At 46.2% G+C, this 20205-nt stretch overlaps 1 protein-coding gene across 1 annotated transcript in view; it reads left to right on the forward strand.

The window, feature by feature from the left end:
- The first annotated feature begins 11 nt into the window (after window positions 1-11).
- LOC112239673 (coronin-6-like) overlaps window positions 12-20205 on the forward strand; it is a 47653-nt gene continuing 27459 nt past the window's right edge. The window contains exons 1-2 of the mRNA XM_042309070.1: window positions 12-941; window positions 12613-12812. Coding sequence (XP_042165004.1) covers window positions 12615-12812 — 198 coding nt within the window. The 5' untranslated portion in view covers window positions 12-941; window positions 12613-12614. The remainder of the gene's footprint in view (window positions 942-12612; window positions 12813-20205) is intronic.

A 20205-nucleotide genomic window follows, 5' to 3' on the forward strand; every position in this document is an offset into this window, starting at 1 on the left:
CAGTCCTCGATAATGTGAGACATATTCCTCCAAAGGCCAATAAAATGAACTGAAGAAGTAAAAACAATCGTTTTAATTGGACCATAAACTTCATAGACCTTCGAATTTGTTTGTACTATCCCTTCAGTCTAATTGCAGCAAGTGTAAAGTGTTGCGTTTTGTCGCCCTCTAGCGGCACTACGTGTAGGTGCATGCAGTACATCTCAGCACAACACTGGTCTGGAGAAGCACGCAGCTGTCGAGCCGAAGGAGGACAGATAGTTTGTGACGGAGTGGCAGTTTCCGTTGCGTCGCTGACTGACGGAGTAGCACATGGATTTTGTCTGCCTGTTACCCTTAACCAGGATAGTTTAGGAAATGGCTACCAAATTGTGACCGCAGGCTTGTAAGGAAAGCCAATTGGTCCATATGGGGCTATCTGTTTGAAAAAGGAAAAAAAGTATTTAGGCATATCTGACAGTTTGTAGTAGAATATAGTTCACAATCACCACAGGTCGTCTAAGTTTTAATGTGAGCCACTATCCCACTCTCCCTCTTCAGGTGCTTGTGTAGAACAGCCTGGCCCGTGACCAGCTGTCCCCGACGCGCGGTCCCAGCACAATCTATGGCTCTTCCACCCTCACGCGAGAGATAGCCCGACACGGACAGGACTCTTTCGAAAATAGACCGGACCGCTTTGACCCCCCTCTCCTATCCCCCCCACACACCCTCCCTTCAAACCCACTCCCTTCTCTCTCCGCTGAGGAGCGTCGTAGTTGTACCTCGCTCCCCGTTCGCAAAGCCCGCACCGACTGTACAAAACTGGACCACAGAGAACCAGATAAAGCATTCCAATAAGCAGGGAGCGTTACCGAGAACAGAAAACTACCAAGGGAAGGGGGAGAGGAGAATTCGGAGGTCAAACGACAGTGGCGATCCCCATCAAATACCAAGCTGATTGGGTGAGTTGCCTGAATGAATTGCCTTAAACCAGTCGTGTTTTAATATCGTTAATAGTCGTCGATGCAGTTGAATGGACAGCTTTTATCGCATTGCCAGTGTGTGCATAGTAATGCTGGGAAAGTCATAGATTGTGACTGCGCACTTTTTCTCCGGACAGTGGCGAGCATTAAATTGTGATTGCTGAACTAAATGGAGCACGTTATGCAAGGGAGGGGGGAGGATTTACCACCCGCTCCCCCCTCTCTCCCTATAGGGGTGAAATTATTAGGCTACTGGTTCAGGTTTCCAGATGTGTTTGTGTGTGTGTGTCCATACGCGCACATACGCGCACAAGGAGTTTGTGTCTGTATGTGCCGATATTCTTGTTATTGACAGATCAGGGAGATCGGTATCATTATACTCTTTGGGATGATTATGCCCTCTCCCCGGAGCCCCAGGGAGATAGGGCTGGGGGGTTGGAAGGGACAGTTTGACATGTCTATATTAGGTGACCATGTCATTCTTTCACCCTGTCTCGAGAGCCATGCCATGCGCCAGGGCAGAGCACAAAAAAATAAGAGCTGTGGCCTATCGGAACACACAAACACACAGACAGACAGACTGACTGACTGGAATATTACAAACAAACGGAACTTGTCTACACAGTAATGGAACTAGTTTAATTAACTGATTGTAAGTCGCTCTGGATACGCACGTTTGCTAGGTGACTATATTTTGAATGTAATGTAAATTAAACTTTTATTTCTGGGATATTAACTAACAAGAAAGCTATGCATTCCTATATTTTAACTTTGAACCGTTTGTTTTTAAAGAATAGGCCTAATTTATGACAGTGTTACAAACTGTTGAATAACAAGACAAATGTCCCTAAAGATCTCAGTAACAACGATGGATCCTTGTTTAAAGAGAACCTATTGTGATGGAGTTGGGTAACTAAGAGGGGATCATGCCTGTGTAAGAGTAAACATTTCCTGTTAGCATTATGTTCAACAGCGTGGTTTCTACTGGGGTTGAATGACGGGTACCCGGTTACCGAGATTTACCGTCATTTACTGCCCAAAACCACTTCCTTTTCCCGGGATAAATAACTTCAAGGAAAGGGGAAATTATAATAAATTATTTATATGAACAGCATAACGTTAAATGGAATTGTTAAATGATATACAATGTCTAAGTATGGCTTCTCTACGGCCTCTGCATGATGAATCAACGCTCAGGGTGGGGACAGACAGTACAACGCATGTAGACCTGTCATCTCATCTTGGCAACTTTTTTTTCTTGTGACAAATCAAATCAAATTGTATTAGTCACATGCGCAGAATACAACAGGTGTAGTAGACCTTACAGTGAAATGATTACTTACAAGCCCCTAACCAACAATGTCGTATAATAAAGACAGAAAAAAATACAGATAAGAATAAGAAATTAAAGTAACAAGTAATTAAGGAGCAGCAGTAAAATAACAGAAGTGAGACAATATACAGGGGGGTACCGATACAGAGTCAATGTGGAGGCTATATACAGGGGGTATCGGTACAGAGTCAATGTGGAGGCTATATACAGGGGGTATCGGTACAGAGTCAATGTGGAGGCTATATACAGGGGTACCGATAGAGTCAATGTGGAGGCTATATACAGGGGGTACCGATACAGAGTCAATGTGGAGGCTATATACAGGGGGTACCGACAGAGTCAATGTGGAGGCTATATACAGGGGGTACCGATACAGAGTCAATGTGGAGGCTATATACAGGGGGTACCGATACAGAGTCAATGTGGAGGCTATATACAGGGGGTACCGATACAGAGTCAATGTGGAGGCTATATACAGGGGGTACCGATACAGAGTCAATGTGGAGGCTATATACAGGGGGTACCAGGGGGTACAGAGTCAATGTGGAGGCTATATACAGGGGGTACCGGTACAGAGTCAATGTGGAGGCTATATACAGGGGTACCGGTACAGAGTCAATGTGGAGGCTATATACAGGGGGTACCGATACAGAGTCAATGTGGAGGCTATATACAGGGGGTACCGATACAGAGTCAATGTGGAGGCTATATACAGGGGTACCGATACAGAGTCAATGTGGAGGCTATATACAGGTACCGATACAGAGTCAATGTGGAGGCTATATACCGATACAGAGTCAATGTGGAGGCTATATACAGGGGGTACCGGTACAGAGTCAATGTGGAGGCTATATACAGGGGGTACCGATACAGAGTCAATGTGGAGGCTATATACAGGGGGTACCGATACAGAGTCAATGTGGAGGCTATATACAGGGGGTACCGGTACAGAGTCAATGTGGAGGCTATATACAGGGGGTACCGATACAGAGTCAATGTGGAGGCTATATACAGGGGGTACCGGTACAGAGTCAATGTGGAGGCTATATACAGGAGGTACCGGTACAGAGTCAATGTGGAGGCTATATACAGGGGGTACCGGTACAGAGTCAATGTGGAGACTATATACAGGGTGTTATGGTACAGAGTCAATGTGGAGACTATATACAGTGTGTTATGGTACAGAGTCAATGTGGAGACTATATACAGGGTGTTATGGTACAGAGTCAATGTGGAGACTATATACAGGGTGTTATGGTACAGAGTCAATGTGGAGACTATATACAGGGTGTTATGGTACAGAGTCAATGTGGAGACTATATACAGGGGGTACCGGTACAGAGTCAATGTGGAGGCTATATACAGGGGGTACCGATACAGAGTCAATGTGGAGGCTATATACAGGGGTACCGATACAGAGTCAATGTGGAGGCTATATACAGGGGGTACCGATACAGAGTCAATGTGGAGACTATATACAGGGGGTACCGGTACAGAGTCAATGTGGAGGCTATATACAGGGGGTACCGGTACAGAGTCAATGTGGAGGCTATATACAGGGGGTACCGGTACAGAGTCAATGTGGAGACTATATACAGGGTGTTATGGTACAGAGTCAATGTGGAGACTATATACAGGGTGTTATGGTACAGAGTCAATGTGGAGACTATATACAGGGTGTTATGGTACAGAGTCAATGTGGAGACTATATACAGGGTGTTATGGTACAGAGTCAATGTGGAGACTATATACAGGGTGTTATGGTACAGAGTCAATGTGGAGACTATATACAGGGTGTTATGGTACAGAGTCAATGTGGAGACTATATACAGGGGGTACCGGTACAGAGTCAATGTGGAGGCTATATACAGGGGGTACCGATACAGAGTCAATGTGGAGGCTATATACAGGGGGTACCGATACAGAGTCAATGTGGAGGCTATATACAGGGGGTACCGATACAGAGTCAATGTGGAGGCTATATACAGGGGGTACCGGTACAGAGTCAATGTGGAGGCTATATACAGGGGGTACCGGTACAGAGTCAATGTGGAGGCTATATACAGGGGTACCGGTACAGAGTCAATGTGGAGGCTATATACAGGGGGTACCGATACAGAGTCAATGTGGAGGCTATATACAGGGGGTACCGGTACAGAGTCAATGTGGAGGCTATATACAGGGGTACCGATACAGAGTCAATGTGGAGGCTATATACAGGGGGTACCGATACAGAGTCAATGTGGAGGCTATATACAGGGGGTACCGTACAGAGTCAATGTGGAGGCTATATACAGGGGGTACCGATACAGAGTCAATGTGGAGGCTATATACAGGGGGGTACCGATACAGAGTCAATGTGGAGGCTATATACAGGGGGTACCGGTACAGAGTCAATGTGGAGGCTATATACAGGGGGTACCGATACAGAGTCAATGTGGAGGCTATATACAGGGGTACCGGTACAGAGTCAATGTGGAGGCTATATACAGGAGGTACCGGTACAGAGTCAATGTGGAGGCTATATACAGGGGGTACCGGTACAGAGTCAATGTGGAGACTATATACAGGGTGTTATGGTACAGAGTCAATGTGGAGACTATATACAGTGTGTTATGGTACAGAGTTTCAATGTGGAGACTATATACAGGGTGTTATGGTACAGAGTCAATGTGGAGACTATATACAGGGTGTTATGGTACAGAGTCAATGTGGAGACTATATACAGGGTGTTATGGTACAGAGTCAATGTGGAGACTATATACAGGGGGTACCGGTACAGAGTCAATGTGGAGGCTATATACAGGGGGGTACCGATACAGAGTCAATGTGGAGGCTATATACAGGGGGTACCGATACAGAGTCAATGTGGAGGCTATATACAGGGGGTACCGATACAGAGTCAATGTGGAGACTATATACAGGGGTACCGGTACAGAGTCAATGTGGAGGCTATATACAGGGGGTACCGGTACAGAGTCAATGTGGAGGCTATATACAGGGGGTACCGGTACAGAGTCAATGTGGAGACTATATACAGGGTGTTATGGTACAGAGTCAATGTGGAGACTATATACAGGGTGTTATGGTACAGAGTCAATGTGGAGACTATATACAGGGTGTTATGGTACAGAGTCAATGTGGAGACTATATACAGGGTGTTATGGTACAGAGTCAATGTGGAGACTATATACAGGGTGTTATGGTACAGAGTCAATGTGGAGACTATATACAGGGTGTTATGGTACAGAGTCAATGTGGAGACTATATACAGGGGTACCGGTACAGAGTCAATGTGGAGGCTATATACAGGGGGGTACCGATACAGAGTCAATGTGGAGGCTATATACAGGGGGTACCGATACAGAGTCAATGTGGAGGCTATATACAGGGGGTACCGATACAGAGTCAATGTGGAGACTATATACAGGGGTACCGATACAGAGTCAATGTGGAGGCTATATACAGGGGGTACTGTAGAGAAATGCTATTTCTTATACAGGTGACCAAACTATTGTTAATATAGGGCTACGACTCAAAGTAAAGCCTGTGGGGTCCCCTACAGGATCGCTCCCGCATTACACTAATTGCCAAAACCAGCGCACACACACATAATCTCCTTTGTAGCTGAACATTGTGTGCCCGAAGAGGATTCTACGATGACGGACAGACAACTGAGCCAATGGCGGAAGACTACAGACTACACCCCAGCTGAACCAATCCAAAGATCCGATCTTCCAGAATCAACCTACTTTCTGTTCTATATATAAGTGGTGTATTGATTGTAACGGTCTCTTTGCCTGCAGTTCCGTACGAACCAGCGGAGGAGCCGTAATTACGCTGTTCTAGATATCTTCACTCTGAATAAACTGTCGCTTGTCATACAATTTACCACCTTGTCTGAATCGATCCTTGACCGACTCGCCCGTCTACATATCTAATTTCTAACAGTACCGATACAGAGTCAATGTGGAGGCTATATACAGGGGTACCGATACAGAGTCAATGTGGAGGCTATATACAGGGGGTACCGATACAGAGTCAATGTGGAGGCTATATACAGGGGGTACCGATACAGAGTCAATGTGGAGGCTATATACAGGGGTACCGGTACAGAGTCAATGTGGAGACTATATACAGGGGGTACCGGTACAGAGTCAATGTGGAGACTATATACAGGGGGTACCGGTACAGAGTCAATGTGGAGGCTATATACAGGGGGTACCGGTACAGAGTCAATGTGGAGGCTATATACAGGGGGTACCGCTACAGAGTCAATGTGGAGGCTATATACAGGGAGTACCGGTACAGAGTCAATGTGGAGGCTATATACAGGGTGTACCGGTACAGAGTCAATGTGGAGACTATATACAGGGGGTACCGGTACAGAGTCAATGTGGAGGCTATATACAGGGGGTACCGGTACAGAGTCAATGTGGAGGCTATATACAGGGGGTACCGGTACAGAGTCAATGTGGAGGCTATATACAGGGGTACCGATACAGAGTCAATGTGGAGGCTATATACAGGGGTACCGATACAGAGTCAATGTGGAGGCTATATACAGGGGGTACCGGTACAGAGTCAATGTGGAGGCTATATACAGGGGGTACCGATACAGAGTCAATGTGGAGGCTATATACAGGGGGTACCGATACAGAGTCAATGTGGAGGCTATATACAGGGGGGTACCGATACAGAGTCAATGTGGAGGCTATATACAGGGGGTATTACGGTACAGAGTCAATGTGGAGGCTATATACAGGGGTACCGGTACAGAGTCAATGTGGAGACTATATACAGGGGGTACCGGTACAGAGTCAATGTGGAGACTATATACAGGGGGTACCGGTACAGAGTCAATGTGGAGGCTATATACAGGGGGTACCGGTACAGAGTCAATGTGGAGGCTATATACAGGGGGTACCGGTACAGAGTCAATGTGGAGGCTATATACAGGGGTACCGGTACAGAGTCAATGTGGAGGCTATATACAGGGTATTACGGTACAGAGTCAATGTGGAGGCTATATACAGGGGGTACCGGTACAGAGTCAAGGTGGAGACAATATACAGGGGGTACCGGTACAGAGTCAATGTGGAGGCTATATACAGGGGGTACCGGTACAGAGCGTGGGGGGGCACCAGTTAGTTGAGGTAATTGAGGTAATATGTACATGTAGGTAGAGTTATTAGAGTTAAGAGAGTTAGAGTTAAGTGACTATGCATAGATGACAACAACAGAGAGTAGCAGCAGTGTAAAAGAGGGGGGGATGCAAATAGTCTGGGTAGCCATTTGATAAGGTGTTCAGGAGTTTTATGGCTTGGGGGTAGAAGCTGTTTAGAAGCCTCTTGGACCTAGACTTGCCGCTCCGGTACTGCTTACCATGTGGTAGCGGAGAGAACAGTCTATGACTAGGGTGGCTGGAGTCTTTGACAATTTTTAGGGCTTTCCTCTGACACCGCCTGTAATAGAGGTCCTGTATGGCAGGAAGCTTGGCCCCAGTTATGTACTGGGCCGTTCGCACTACCCTCTGTAGTGCCTTGCTGTCGGAGGCCGAGCAGTTGTCATACCAGGCAGTGATGCAACCATGCTCTCGATGTTGCAGCTGTAGAACCTTTTGAGGATCTGAGGACCCATGCCAAATCTTTTCAGTCTCCTGAGGGGGAATAGGTAAGCCTACATTTGCTGCAGCACAGCCTGTCACTTTGTTTTTTAATTGTAAAGATTATATTTTTATTTTCTTTCAGCTGCAGAATTTTAAAACTGCCTATCACACAAATATCGTTGCATTCAGATGGTGGTAGGCTATTACAGTTATTAATTCAGACCAATAACCATTCAGATGGTGGAGGACTATAGCAGTTATTAATTCAGACCCATAACCATTCAGATGGTGGTAGACTATAACAGTTATTAATTCAGACCCATAACCATTCAGATGGTGGAGGACTATAGCAGTTATTAATTCAGACCCATAACCATTCAGACCCATAACCATTCAGACACATAACCATTCAGATGGTGGTAGGCTATAGCAGTTATTAATTCAGACCCATAACCATTCAGATGGTGTTGGACTATAGCAGTTATTAATTCAGACCCATAACCATTCAGATGGTGTTGGACTATAGCAGTTATTAATTCAGACCCATAACCATTCAGATGGTGGTAGACTATAGCAGTTATTAATTCAGACCCATAACCATTCAGATGGTGGTAGACTATAGCAGTTAATAATTCAGACCCATAACCATTCAGATGGTGTTAGACTATAGCAGTCATTAATTCAGACCCATAACCATTCAGACCCATAACCATTCAGATGGTGGAGGACTATAGCAGTTATTAATTCAGATCCATAACCATTCAGATGGTGGTAGGCTATAGCAGTTATTTATTCAGACCCATAACCATTCAGATGGTGGTAGACTATAGCAGTTGTTAATTCAGACCCATAACCATTCAGACCCATAACCATTCAGATGATCTAAAAGCTAGGCAATAAATGTCCCCTCCCCAAAGTTGATTTATTGCGGAATGTTTGAGTAGTCTCTTATCTCCCACACTCCCCTGCAGAGTTGAGTTGAGTGAGTGAGTGAGTGAATGACATTGAGTGAGTGAATGAGAAAACAACTGTGGAACAATTCTAAAACTATATCATGAAAATATATGTTGTTAATCTGTAGTCAGGACCCTATAAATGTAAGGAGGACTATTAATATAACATAAGCATAATAAATTATTCTAATACATCAAACATTTGAACAGCCCCAAATCATGACCGCTACGTGAATCCTGACATACTCATGGATCTATTGTCCCTCCACCAGGTCCCACTGGCCTGGTACTCAGGGCTCTATTGTTTCTCCATCAGGTCCTAATGGCCTGGTACTCAGGGCTCTATTGTCCCTCCATCAGGTCCCACTGGCCTGGTACTCAGGGCTCTATTGTCCCTCCATCAGGTCCCACAGGCCTGGTACTCAGGGCTCTATTGTTTCTCCATCAGGTCCCACTGGCCTGGTACTCAGGGCTCTATTGTTTCTCCATCAGGTCCTAATGGCCTGGTACTCAGGGCTCTATTGTCCCTCCATCAGGTCCCTCTGGCCTGGTACTCAGGGCTCTATTGTCCCTCCATCAGGTCCTAATGGTCTGGTACTCAGGGCTCTATTGTCCCTCCATCAGGTCCCACTGGCCTGGTACTCAGGGCTCTATTGTTTCTCCATCAGGTCCCACTGGCCTGGTACACAGGGCTCTATTGTCCCTCCATCAGGTCCTAATGGCCTGGTACTCAGGGCTCTATTGTCCCTCCATCAGGTCCTAATGGCCTGGTACTCAGGGCTCTATTGTCCCTCCATCAGGTCCCACTGGCCTGGTACTCAGGGCTCTATTGTCCCTCCATCATTTCCTAATGGCCTGGTACTCAGGGCTCTATTGTCCCTCCATCAGGTCCTAATGGTCTGGTACTCAGGGCTCTATTTTCCCTCCATCAGGTCCTAATGGTCTGGTACTCAGGGCTCTATTGTCCCTCCATCAGGTCCTAATGGCCTGGTACTCAGGGCTCTATTGTCCCTCCATCAGGTCCCACTGGCCTGGTACTCAGGGCTCTATTGTCCCTCCATCAGGTCCTAATGGCCTGGTACTCAGGGCTCTATTGTCCCTCCATCAGGTCCTAATGGCCTGGTACTCAGGGCTCTATTGTCCCTCCATCAGGTCCTAATGGCCTGGTACTCAGGACTCTATTGTCCCTCCATCAGGTCCCACTGGCCTGGTACTCAGGGCTCTATTGTCCCTCCATCAGGTCCTAATGGCCTGCTACTCAGGGCTCTCTTGTCCCTCCATCAGGTCCTAATGGTCTGCTACTCAGGGCTCTCTTGTTTCTCCATCAGGTCCCACTGGCCTGGTACTCAGGGCTATATTGTCCCTCCACCAGGTCCTAATGGTCTGCTACTCAGGGCTCTCTTGTTTCTCCATCAGGTCCCACTGGCCTGGTACTCAGGGCTATATTGTCCCTCCATCATGTCCTAATGGCCTGGTACTCAGGACTCTATTGTCCCTCCACCAGGTCCTAATGGTCTGGTACTCAGGGCTATATTGTCCCTCCATCATGTCCTAATGGCCTGGTACTCAGGGCTCTATTGTCCCTCTAACCACTCTGACATCAATGCAAATGCAATTGAAAATCAAATCAAGCACTTCCTGAGAGCCCTGGCTTTTAGAGTTTGGAATAGGATCGGAATAGGATCACAAGTTTCTCCTCATAGCTGGTTGATGCATGGAATGAAATTTGCACCCCCACACCATCAGACCTCCTCCTCCATGCTTCACGGTGGGAAACACATGTGGAGGTCATATGTTCACCTACTCTGCCTCTCACAAAGACACGGTGGTTGGAACCAAAAATCTCACATTTGGACTCATCACACCAAAGGACAGATTTCCACTAGTCTCATGTCCATTGCTTGTGTTTCTTGGCCCAAGCAAGTCTCTTCTTCTTATTGGTGTCCTTTAGTTGTGGTTTCTTTGCAGCAAATCTTTGCAGCAATTCACGCAGTCTCCTCTGAACAGTTGATGTTGAGATGTGTCTGTTACTTGAACTCTGTGAAGCATTTATTTGGGCTACAGTTAGGTGCAGTTATTCTAATGAACTTATCCTCTGCAGCAGAGGTAACTCTGGGTCTTCCTTTCCTGTGGCGGTCCTCATGAGAGACAGTTTCATCATAGCGCTTGTTGGTTTTGTGACTGCACTTGAAAAAACTTTCAAAATTCTTGAAATGTTACATATTGACTGATCTTCATGTCTTAAAGTAATGATGGACGGTCGTTTCTATTTCCTTATTTGAGCTGTTCTTGCCATAATATGGACTTGGTATTTTACCAAATAGGTCTATCTTCTGTATACCACCCATACCTTGTCACAACACAACTGATTGGCTCAAATGTAATAAGAAGGAAACAAATTCCGCAACTTAACTTTAAAAAGGCACACCTGTTAATTGAAATGCATTCCAGGTGACTACCTCATGAAGCTGGTTGAGAGAATGCCAAGAGTGTGCAAATATGTCAGCAAGGCAAAGGGTTGCTACTTTGAAGATCCTAAAGTATAAAATACATTTTGACTTATTTAAAACTTTTTTGGTTACTACATGATTCCATATGTGTTATTTCATAGTTTGATGTCTTCACTATTATTCTACAATGTAGAAAATAGTCAAAATAAAGAAAAACCCTTGATTGAGTAGATGTGTCCAAACTTTTGACTGGTACTGTATATATAGTGTAACATTTGGATGCAAACTCAAAATGTAATACATTTCAACTCTATATATGACATGGTATAGGTGGCTTATTTTAAGCCCATAACCATGTGTGTGAGTTGTATACCTTTGTACAACACGATAGTTTCATCAGCTGTGAGACGTCTGTGTTGTGACAAAACTGCACATTTTAGAGTAACATTTTATTGTCCCCAGCACAAGGTGCACCTGTGTAATGACCATGCTGTTAAATCAGCGTCTTGCTATGCCACACCTGTCAATTGGATGGATTATCTTGGCAAAGGAGAAATGCTCACTAACAGGGATGTAAACAAAATTGTGCACAAAATCCGAGAGAAATCAGCTTTTTGTGCGTATGGAACATTTCTGTGATCTTTTATTTCAGGTCATGAAACATGGGACCAACACTTTACATGTTCCGTATACATCACAGAAGACTGAAATATAACAAAACCGTTTGACATAGAAACACCAGAATTTTACCGAAAAAATGAAAAATATCGACCCATGAAATAATATTCCACCCATGAGGGCTCAAGGTCATTCAACCACAGGAAAGGGTTACCCAATCCTGTGAACGGGTTCGGGCAACTCCGGTGTCTATACTTCAACAGCAAAGTTAGATAAGAAGTGTTGCTTTGAAAAAATGTCATTCCTGTTCATCATGCTAAGTTTGTACACTATAAATAAAGATGTTCCTTGAATATTTTTGCCTATGACATATTCTAATATACATTTTAGAGCATTATTATTTACCTATCCCAACACTGCCGCCTCTACACTCTAACCACTGGACTACCTTGACGCCCCGTGTATCTTCTCAATGGAGAGGAGGAGAGATCAGTCGGATGATTCACATAATACAAGATGTATATTCATCATAAATTATGGAATGATTGATTAAATGATTGATTGATGGAAATTGCATTTCTGATTTCTGAGATTGTCAATCTCTCTCCCCCCCCACCTACATCTTTGTCTTACCCTCTCCCACTCAACTTTATCTCTCCCCCGACCACTCCCTCCCTCGTCTCTATAGCGATGAGTCGCAGCATCGTACGACAGAGTAAGTTCCGACACGTCTTTGGCCAGGCGGTGAAGACGGAGCAGGGCTACGATGACATACGCGTTTCCAAGGTGACGTGGGACAGCTCGTTCTGTGCCGTCAACCCAAAGTTCCTGGCCGTCATCGTGGAGTCCAGCGGGGGCGGAGCCTTCCTCGTCCTGCCCCTCTCTAAGGTCAGTCAGCTCTTTGAAGGAGCAATCCGCAGTTTAAACTAATAGCAAAGCAGTAACCCTACCACTTCTTTTGGTTAACAGCTGAGGGATGGGTCTGGAGGTCAAGGGTATCTGTTCTTGACCTTTACCTGTATTTGAAAGCAAGTCTATGGGCCGACAGACAGTCATCCATGGTTTCCAAAGCCACTAGTAAAACTATTTTAACGTTATAGCCACTGCTAACCAAAAATGGGATAGGATAGGGACAACTCACAATATGTCAAAAATGTGTGACCCATTGAAATCAACTCAACGACAGGGATCAGGATTCAACCAGAACACAATGTGCTAACGTCGCTACGCCTCTAATGCCTCTGTGTGTGTGTGTACAGTAATCTCTACGCCCCTGAGCCTCACCTTTCACCCTTATTAGGGGTCTTCTCTCTAGTGGTTGCTTTGTTCACCAGAGCAAAGTTCTGCACCTGTTTCATTCCACAGGGAAGAACACACAGAAACAATAGAACTACAGGGAATAAGTATAGCTTCATAAGTATAGATAAATAAGTATAGCTATATAAATAAGTATAGCTAGATAAGTATAGCTATATAAATAAGTATAGCTAGATAAGTATAGCTATATAAATAAGTATAGCTAGATAAGTATAGCTATATAAATAAGTATAGATTAATAAGTATAGCTACATAAGTATAGATTAATATGTATAGCTACATAAGTACAGATTAATAAGTATAGCTACATAAGTATAGCTACATAAGTATAGCTATATAAATAAGTATAGCTAGATGAGTATACTTGGGCTCCCGAGTGGCACAGTGGTCTAAGGCACTGCATCTCAGTGCTAGAGGTATCACTACAGACCCTGGTTCGATTCCAGGCTGTACCACAACCGGCCGTGCTTGGGAGTCCCATAGAGTGGCGCACAATTGGCCCAACATTTTTACATGAGATTTTACTCATTTAGCATACACTCTTATCCAGAGAGACTTACAGTTAGTGCATTCATCTCAAGGTAGCCAGATAAGGCAACCACATCATTCATCTCAAGGTAGCTAGGTGAGACAACCACATCATTCATCTCAAGGTAGCCAGGTGAGACAACCACATCATTCACCTCAAGGTAGCCAGGTGAGACAACCACATCATTCACCTCAAGGTAGCCAGGTGAGACAACCACATCATTCACCTCAAGGTAGCCAGGTGAGACAACCACATCATTCATCTCAAGGTAGCCAGGTGAGACAACCACATCATTCATCTCAAGGTAGCCAGGTGAGACAACCACATCATTCATCTCAAGGTAGCCAGGTGAGACAACCACATCATTCATCTCAAGGTAGCCAGGTGAGACAACCACATCATTCATCTCAAGGTAGCCAGATGAGGCAACCACATCATTCACCTCAAGGTAGCCAGATGAGACAACCACATCATTCATCTCAAGGTAGCCAGGTGAGGCAACCACATCATTCACCTCAAGGTAGCTAGGTGAGACAACCACATCATTCATCTCAAGGTAGCCAGATGAGGCAACCACATCATTCACCTCAAGGTAGCCAGATGAGACAACCACATCATTCATCTCAAGGTAGCCAGGTGAGGCAACCACATCATTCATCTCAAGGTAGCCAGGTGAGGCAACCACATCATTCATCTCAAGGTAGCTAGGTAAGGCAACCACATCATTCATCTCAAGGTAGCCAGGTGAGACAACCACATCATTCACCTCAAGGTAGCTAGGTGAGGCAACCACATCATTCATCTCAAGGTAGCCAGGTAAGGCAACCACGTATCACAGTGTTAGTAAGAAACGTTCCTCAATAAAGCAGCTATGTATAAGCAGAAACGTTGGCTAATTAATAAATGTATTGCATCAATATAGCAATAGAACACCATGAAACCTTCTTTTTGTTTTTATGCGGGTGTTGGTAACAGGCTGTGTTGGTAACAGGCTGTGTCGGTAACAGGCTGTGTCGGTAACAGGCTGTGTCGGTAACAGGCTGTGTCGGTAACAGGCTGTGTCGGTAACAGAGTGTGTTGGTAACATATTGTGTTGGTAACAGGCTATGTTGGTAACAGGCTATGTTGGTAACAGAGTGTGTTGGTAACATATTGTGTTGGTAACAGAGTGTGTTGGTAACAGAGTGTGTTGGTAACAGGCTATGTTGGTAACAGGCTATGTTGGTAACAGAGTGTGTTGGTAACATATTGTGTTGGTAACAGGCTGTGTTGGTAACAGGCTGTGTTGGTAACAGGCTGTGTTGGTAACAGGCTGTGTTGGTAACAGGCTATGTTGGTAACAGGCTGTGTTTCGGTAACAGGCTGTGTTTGTAACAGGCTGTGTCGGTAACAGGCTGTGTCGGTAACAGGCTATGTTGGTAACAGGCTGCGTCGGTAACAGGCTGCGTTGGTAACAGAGTGTGTTTGTAACAGGCTGTGCTATGTTGGTAACAGGCTGTGTTGGTAACAGGCTGTGTTGGTAACAGGGTGTGTTGGTAACAGGCTGGGTTGGTAACAGGCTGTGTTGGTAACAGAGTGTGTTGGTAACATATTGTGTTGGTAACAGGCTGTGTTGGTAACAGGCTGTGTTGGTAACAGGCTATGTTGGTAACAGGCTGTGTTTCGGTAACAGGCTGTGTTTGTAACAGGCTGTGTTGGTAACAGAGTGTGTTGGTAACAGGCTGTGTTGGTAACAGGCTGTGTTGGTAACAGACATTGTTGGTAACAGGCTGTGTTGGTAACAGACATTGTTGGTAAAATAGTGTGTTGGTAACAGGATGTGTTGGTAACATATTGTGTTGGTAACAGGCTGTGTCGGTAACAGGCTGTGTTGGTAACCTTATTCAGTCTGTATACATGTCCTTGCTAGGGGATTAATTCAGCTGTTGTTGAAGTCTAGTGAGGTATGTGTTTTTGGTGTTATCTGTCTTCTCCTGTCTGTCTATGGAGGACAAAGCTCCGTGAGAGAGAGTCTCCTCAGTCTATCCTCACACATCAATGTGAGAGAGAGAGAGAGAGAGAGAGAGAGAGAGAGAGAGAGAGAGAGAGAGAGAGAGAGAGAGAGAGAGAGAGAGAGAGAGAGAGAGAGAGAGAGAGAGAGAGAGAGAGAGAGAGAGAGAGAGAGAGAGAGAGAGAGAGAGACAGAGAGAGAGAGAGAGACAGAGACAGAGAGAGAGTCTTTCTTTATTGAGACATTCTCAATTCATTTAAAACTCACCCCCACTCCTAAAATAAAAAAATAAAAACCCTCTCCTACAACCGTATATCCAAAACATCTTCCCCAGCAATACAGACAGCCCCCCAACACACCATATCTCCTCAAACATCTCCACACATTTGATCATTTTATAGAACTCAAACTCAACCCTAAGGCGCGCAGAGACCATCCCATTAAACAGTAGTAAAGGGTCTGTTATCCCCCACCTTTGACCCTGTTCCTCCTTGTTAGCCAAATAGCTAACTTTGCCTGAGCAAACAGAAAATTCAACAAAACACATTTTTCTTTCTCCTTACTCGAATACCTGTATCCCATTATAAACATCCCAACAGCAAAAACCACCCCCAACCTGTCACACAGACATTCCAACAGAGACATTAATGGCATTAACCTGGTGCACACAGAAAACACATGAATTACAGTTTCTTTCATTTGACAGAAAGGACACCCCTGCCCAATTCCCGGATCAACCCGTGCCAACCAGCTGTTAGTGGCCAGGGCTCCATGAAGAACCCTCCACTGGAGGTCCCCTGACCTCTTTGGTACTGGGGGTTTGTAGAGCGCCCTCCATCTAAAACCCACCATACTCTCCGCCCCACATACCCCCTGCCACTGATGAGCCTTCACTCCTGTTAGGCTTCTAATGCTCCTAACCTTAACGCAGAGGTTGTAGAGGGCTTTACCTCCCACCCCCTCAAACTCCCCAGGCTCGGAGTGTTAAAATCTAACAAGTCCTCCAGACCCCCTTGCCAGTCTCCAGTCTCTGCAGTCACCTGCAGTGGCGGGAACATTGGTGGCCCCTCTCCCTTTGGCCTCTCAAACACCCCCCTTACCGGCTCAGACAGTGCCTCCTGGACCTCCTCCAGGAATCTCTCCAGCAGCCTAAGAGACGTTATTCCTGTTTGTTGCGCCAAGACCTCCGGGGTTTTCCACCCCTCCTCTCCCAGCAGTCTCAGGTCACCCAGCCTTTGTAAACCCCCTGCCATCAGTTGCCTCTGCAGGGTGGCCGACTGAACCGATCTCAAAGGGATGGCTGGGTTGTGGAAGATAGGCTCCTCCCACACCCACTGCCCAGGCTCCACACCCCCTTCTCGTGTGGGCCTTAGCAGCTGCCAGGCCCTCAGCACCGCAGAGTAAAACTCTGAGAGACCTGCTGTACTCAGCCTCTCCAGCTTCATGAGGAACAGCTGCCGGTCCAACCCTAATCCGCCAGCTCTCCTCAGCAGCGCGCATGCTGGTTCTCTCCAGCCAACATCAGTGTGGTACAGCAGTCTCTGCACCGCCTTTAGTCGGAAAGCAGCCATCCTGCTCTCCAGTTCCACCAGGCCCTGTCCTCCTTCGTGGACGGTCATGTACAAAACTGCTGCCTTCAGCCAGTGATGTCCCGACCAAAAGAAGTCCACCAGCTTGCGTTGCAGGTCTGCAAGCAGACCGGCGGGGGGGTTGAGGACAGCCAGTTTATGCCACAAGGAAGATGCCACCAGGTTGTTGATTATCAGCACCCTCCCTCTATATGACACTTGGGACAGGAGCCACCTCCACCTGGCCAGTCTTGACACCACTGCCTGTGACAGCCCCTCCCAGTTCTTGCTGACCCACCTCTCCGAGCCCAGGTACACCCCCAACACTTTAAGCCCTTCACAACCCCACTGCAAACCCCTGGAAGCAGAGGAGGAGCCCTATCCCCCATGCCCCACATAACAGAGCTTTGCTCTTTCCCCAGTTTACCTTAGCTGATGAAGCTCCCTCGTACACCTTCAGACTGGTCTCTAGTTCCTGCATATCTTGCCCATCCCTGACCATCACAGAAACATCATCTGCATATGCTGAGACTGCTATTCCTGTCACCACATCCATGCCTGTCCAGCACACTCCCCGCAGTCTCCTGCGTAGCAGTCCTAAAAAAGGCTCAATGGCTGTGTGTACAGCTGCCCAGATAGAGGGCATCCTTGTCTAATGCCCCGTCTCACCCAGACTGGCCTACTGAGCCCCCTCCCACCTTAACCATACATGACGCCCCAGCATACAACAGCTTCACACAGGTCACAAAACTCTTCCCAAACCCAAACACAGACATCACATTAAACAGATACTCATGATCCACTCTATCAAAAGCCTTCTCTTGATCTAAAGAGACCAGTCCAAAGTTCACATTAGAACCTCTCGACAAGTCCAACATGTCCCTAATCAAGAACAAGTTGTCCGTGATTGAGCGTCCCGGTACACAATATGTCTGGTCCTTGTGTATTATAGAGTCCAGATGGGACTTCAGTCTGTTAGAGAGGACCTTGGCAAAAATCTTGTAGTCCGCACAGAGTAATGCCACAGGCCTCCAGTTCTTAAGTTCACACAAGTCCCCTTTTTTGGGCAGGAGAGTCAGAGCCGCCCGACGGCAGCTCATCGGCAACTCTCCTACCCCGACGCATTCACGCAACACGCAAAAGAAATCCTGTCCAATTGTTCCCCAGAATTTTTTGTAAAATTCCACTGGAAGTCCATCGACCCCGGGTGCACGACCGGGGACATCTGGGTTACTGCCTCTGCCAGTTCATGTGACAACAGAGGAATGTCCATTTCATCCCTCTGTGCCCGAGAGAGCTTAGGGAGTCCTGCGAACAAGACCTGAGCACACATAGGATCACACATTTCTGCCCTATACAATTCAGTATAAAACTCCACAGTCCGCTCCCGCATCTCCCCCACCACAGAGGTCACCCGCCCATCAGACAGCCGTAGACAATGCATACCCTTGGCTTCACTGCTCTGTCTTTCCAAACCAAAGAAGAAGGAGCTGGGAGCATCCATCTCCTTGAGCATGGAGAACCTAGCTCTTACAAGTGCTCCCTTTGCTTTAACCTGGAAAAAACTGCCCAGGTCCCTACGTAATTCGGCTAAGTTAGCCTGGAGGCCTACATTGCCTTGCCCCACCATCTCTACCTCCATCTCACTAATACACCGCTCTAGTTCCCCCAATACTCTCCTAGCCTCTGAGGATGAGAGAGCTGTGTACTGTTGACAGAAAAGCCGAATTTGCACTTTCCCCACATCCCACCATTGACTCAGAGACTCATACTCCTCTCTTCGCTGCCCCCATCTTTCCCAAAAAGTCTGGAAACCTGAGCAAAAAGTGGCATCTTGTAAGAGCTTTACATTAAACTTCCAATAAGATGCCTGCCGGGGCCCTGGTGAAATAGACAGCCGAGCCATGGTTATGTGGTGATCCGAAAACCCCACTGGGAGAATGGTAGCACCCAGCAGCCTATTGCTCTGATTCCTGGACATGTAAAAACGATCAAGTCGAGCTGCACTCACCCTAGCCCCAAAAACCTTCACCCACGTATACTGTCTTGTGTTTGGATGTTTAGTTCTCCAAACATCCACTAGGTCAAACTGATTAAAGATATCCCTTAACACTCCCACTGACACTGAATGAGGCTCTTCCCCATTTCTGTCTTTTGTAAAATCCATTGTACAGTTCCAGTCACCTCCGATCACCAGCGTCTCCTCAGGCGCTACTTGTGAGAGTTCCTGTCTAAGACTCCCAAATAGAACCCCTCTTTCTCTCCCTGTGTTAGGCGCATACACATTTATAAAGACAAAACACATGTTGTTAATTTCTGCTTTAACAACAAGCAACCTACCCCTACACACCTCCTTTGAGGAGCAAATTTTTACAGCCAGTCCCGGTGCAAAAAGGACTGCCACCCCTGCACTAAGATTTGTCCCATGGCTCAACACACTTGCCCCTTTCCACCAGAGCCCCCAATCAACTTCATTCACCACATCACTATGCGTCTCCTGCAGAAACAACACCTGTACTTTTTTTTGTTTTACATATTCACCCAACACACTCCTCTTTCCCGCATCTCTGGCGCCATTTATATTGAGCGAGCCTACCCGAAGAGAGTCTCCATAAGAAGTGGGAGAAAAGCCAGCAGAGAAATAGACCAATAGCAAAGCTCAAAAAGCCCCAGTGTCAGTAAGAAATTAAACATTTAAAACGTGTCTGAAGGTAAACCTTTACGCACTGTTGTGACCCACTTCCTCAACCTAAACCGTTTCCTGGGTGAGAGGACACCATGCCCCTCATTTGTCATAGCATGTTGTACTGATCTTACAAACTTTCTAGGATCAGGAAAAAAAGCCTCAAGATTAACTTTTTTCCCCTTAGTCTCATT

This window comes from Oncorhynchus tshawytscha, linkage group LG30, assembly GCF_018296145.1.
Source record: "Oncorhynchus tshawytscha isolate Ot180627B linkage group LG30, Otsh_v2.0, whole genome shotgun sequence".
Taxonomy (NCBI): Eukaryota; Metazoa; Chordata; class Actinopteri; order Salmoniformes; family Salmonidae; genus Oncorhynchus; species Oncorhynchus tshawytscha.